At 53.9% G+C, this 733-nt stretch overlaps 1 protein-coding gene across 1 annotated transcript in view; it reads right to left on the reverse strand.

Annotated features, from left to right (window-relative positions):
• HTT (huntingtin) overlaps positions 1-733 on the reverse strand; it is a 105532-nt gene that overhangs the window by 90270 nt on the left and 14529 nt on the right. Inside the window, exon 8 of the mRNA XM_015561565.1 lies at positions 3-47. Coding sequence (XP_015417051.1) covers positions 3-47 — 45 coding nt within the window. The remainder of the gene's footprint in view (positions 1-2; positions 48-733) is intronic.

The following is a 733-nucleotide window of genomic DNA, read 5'->3' on the forward strand; positions in this document are numbered from 1 at the left end:
ACGTTGTGGTCCGGGTGCTGGGCGTAATGCAAGGTCAGCTCGTAAACCTGGGGGCGAAGACGGTGGCTGTCACGGTGTTCCCACGGGCCCTGGTGTCCCTTCCTGTCTGACGGCTGATGCTGGAGACGGGGCCTTCATTTCCGCCCCTAAAACTCTGTCACGACCACCAGTGCGCTCAGCAGCTGCCAGGTGGCCTTCCGAATCCCCAGGAGACCTGTCACCAATTCCTTAAGGGAAGCGGAGCACGTGCCCAGGAGCAGACGCGGGTGTCCGCCTCGCGGGCTGGCCAGGGACGGAGAGCACGCTCCAGGGGCGGTGAGGCAGGACTGACACACTCCCTCAGCAGGGACCTCGGTCAGGAGAGCCCCCCAGAAAAAGCTGACGGAGCTTGTAAAGGCCTCAAGACAACTTTTCTCAGTGCTTCTCACACGACCTACGCGTTCCATGAACGTGATGAATGTATTCTTCATTAGAGTTGCCAATAAATACAGAGCACCCGGTAAGCTTGAACGTCAGATAAACGAATAACTTCGTCGCACGGTTGTGTGATTTCAGGCAGACTTACACCACACAATTATTTGCAATTTATCTAAAGTTCAAAATTAACTGGCAGTCTTTTTATTTGCCAAGTGGGCAGCCTGCCCTTTAACATCCTAACAGTAAAACATACGTTCAAAAAAGACAGAAGCACAAGAGGGCACAAGCTAAGAGGCTCCAGAGGCAGTGACACTGA

Source organism: Myotis davidii, unplaced genomic scaffold, assembly GCF_000327345.1.
Source record: "Myotis davidii unplaced genomic scaffold, ASM32734v1 scaffold937, whole genome shotgun sequence".
NCBI classification, from domain to species: Eukaryota; Metazoa; Chordata; class Mammalia; order Chiroptera; family Vespertilionidae; genus Myotis; species Myotis davidii.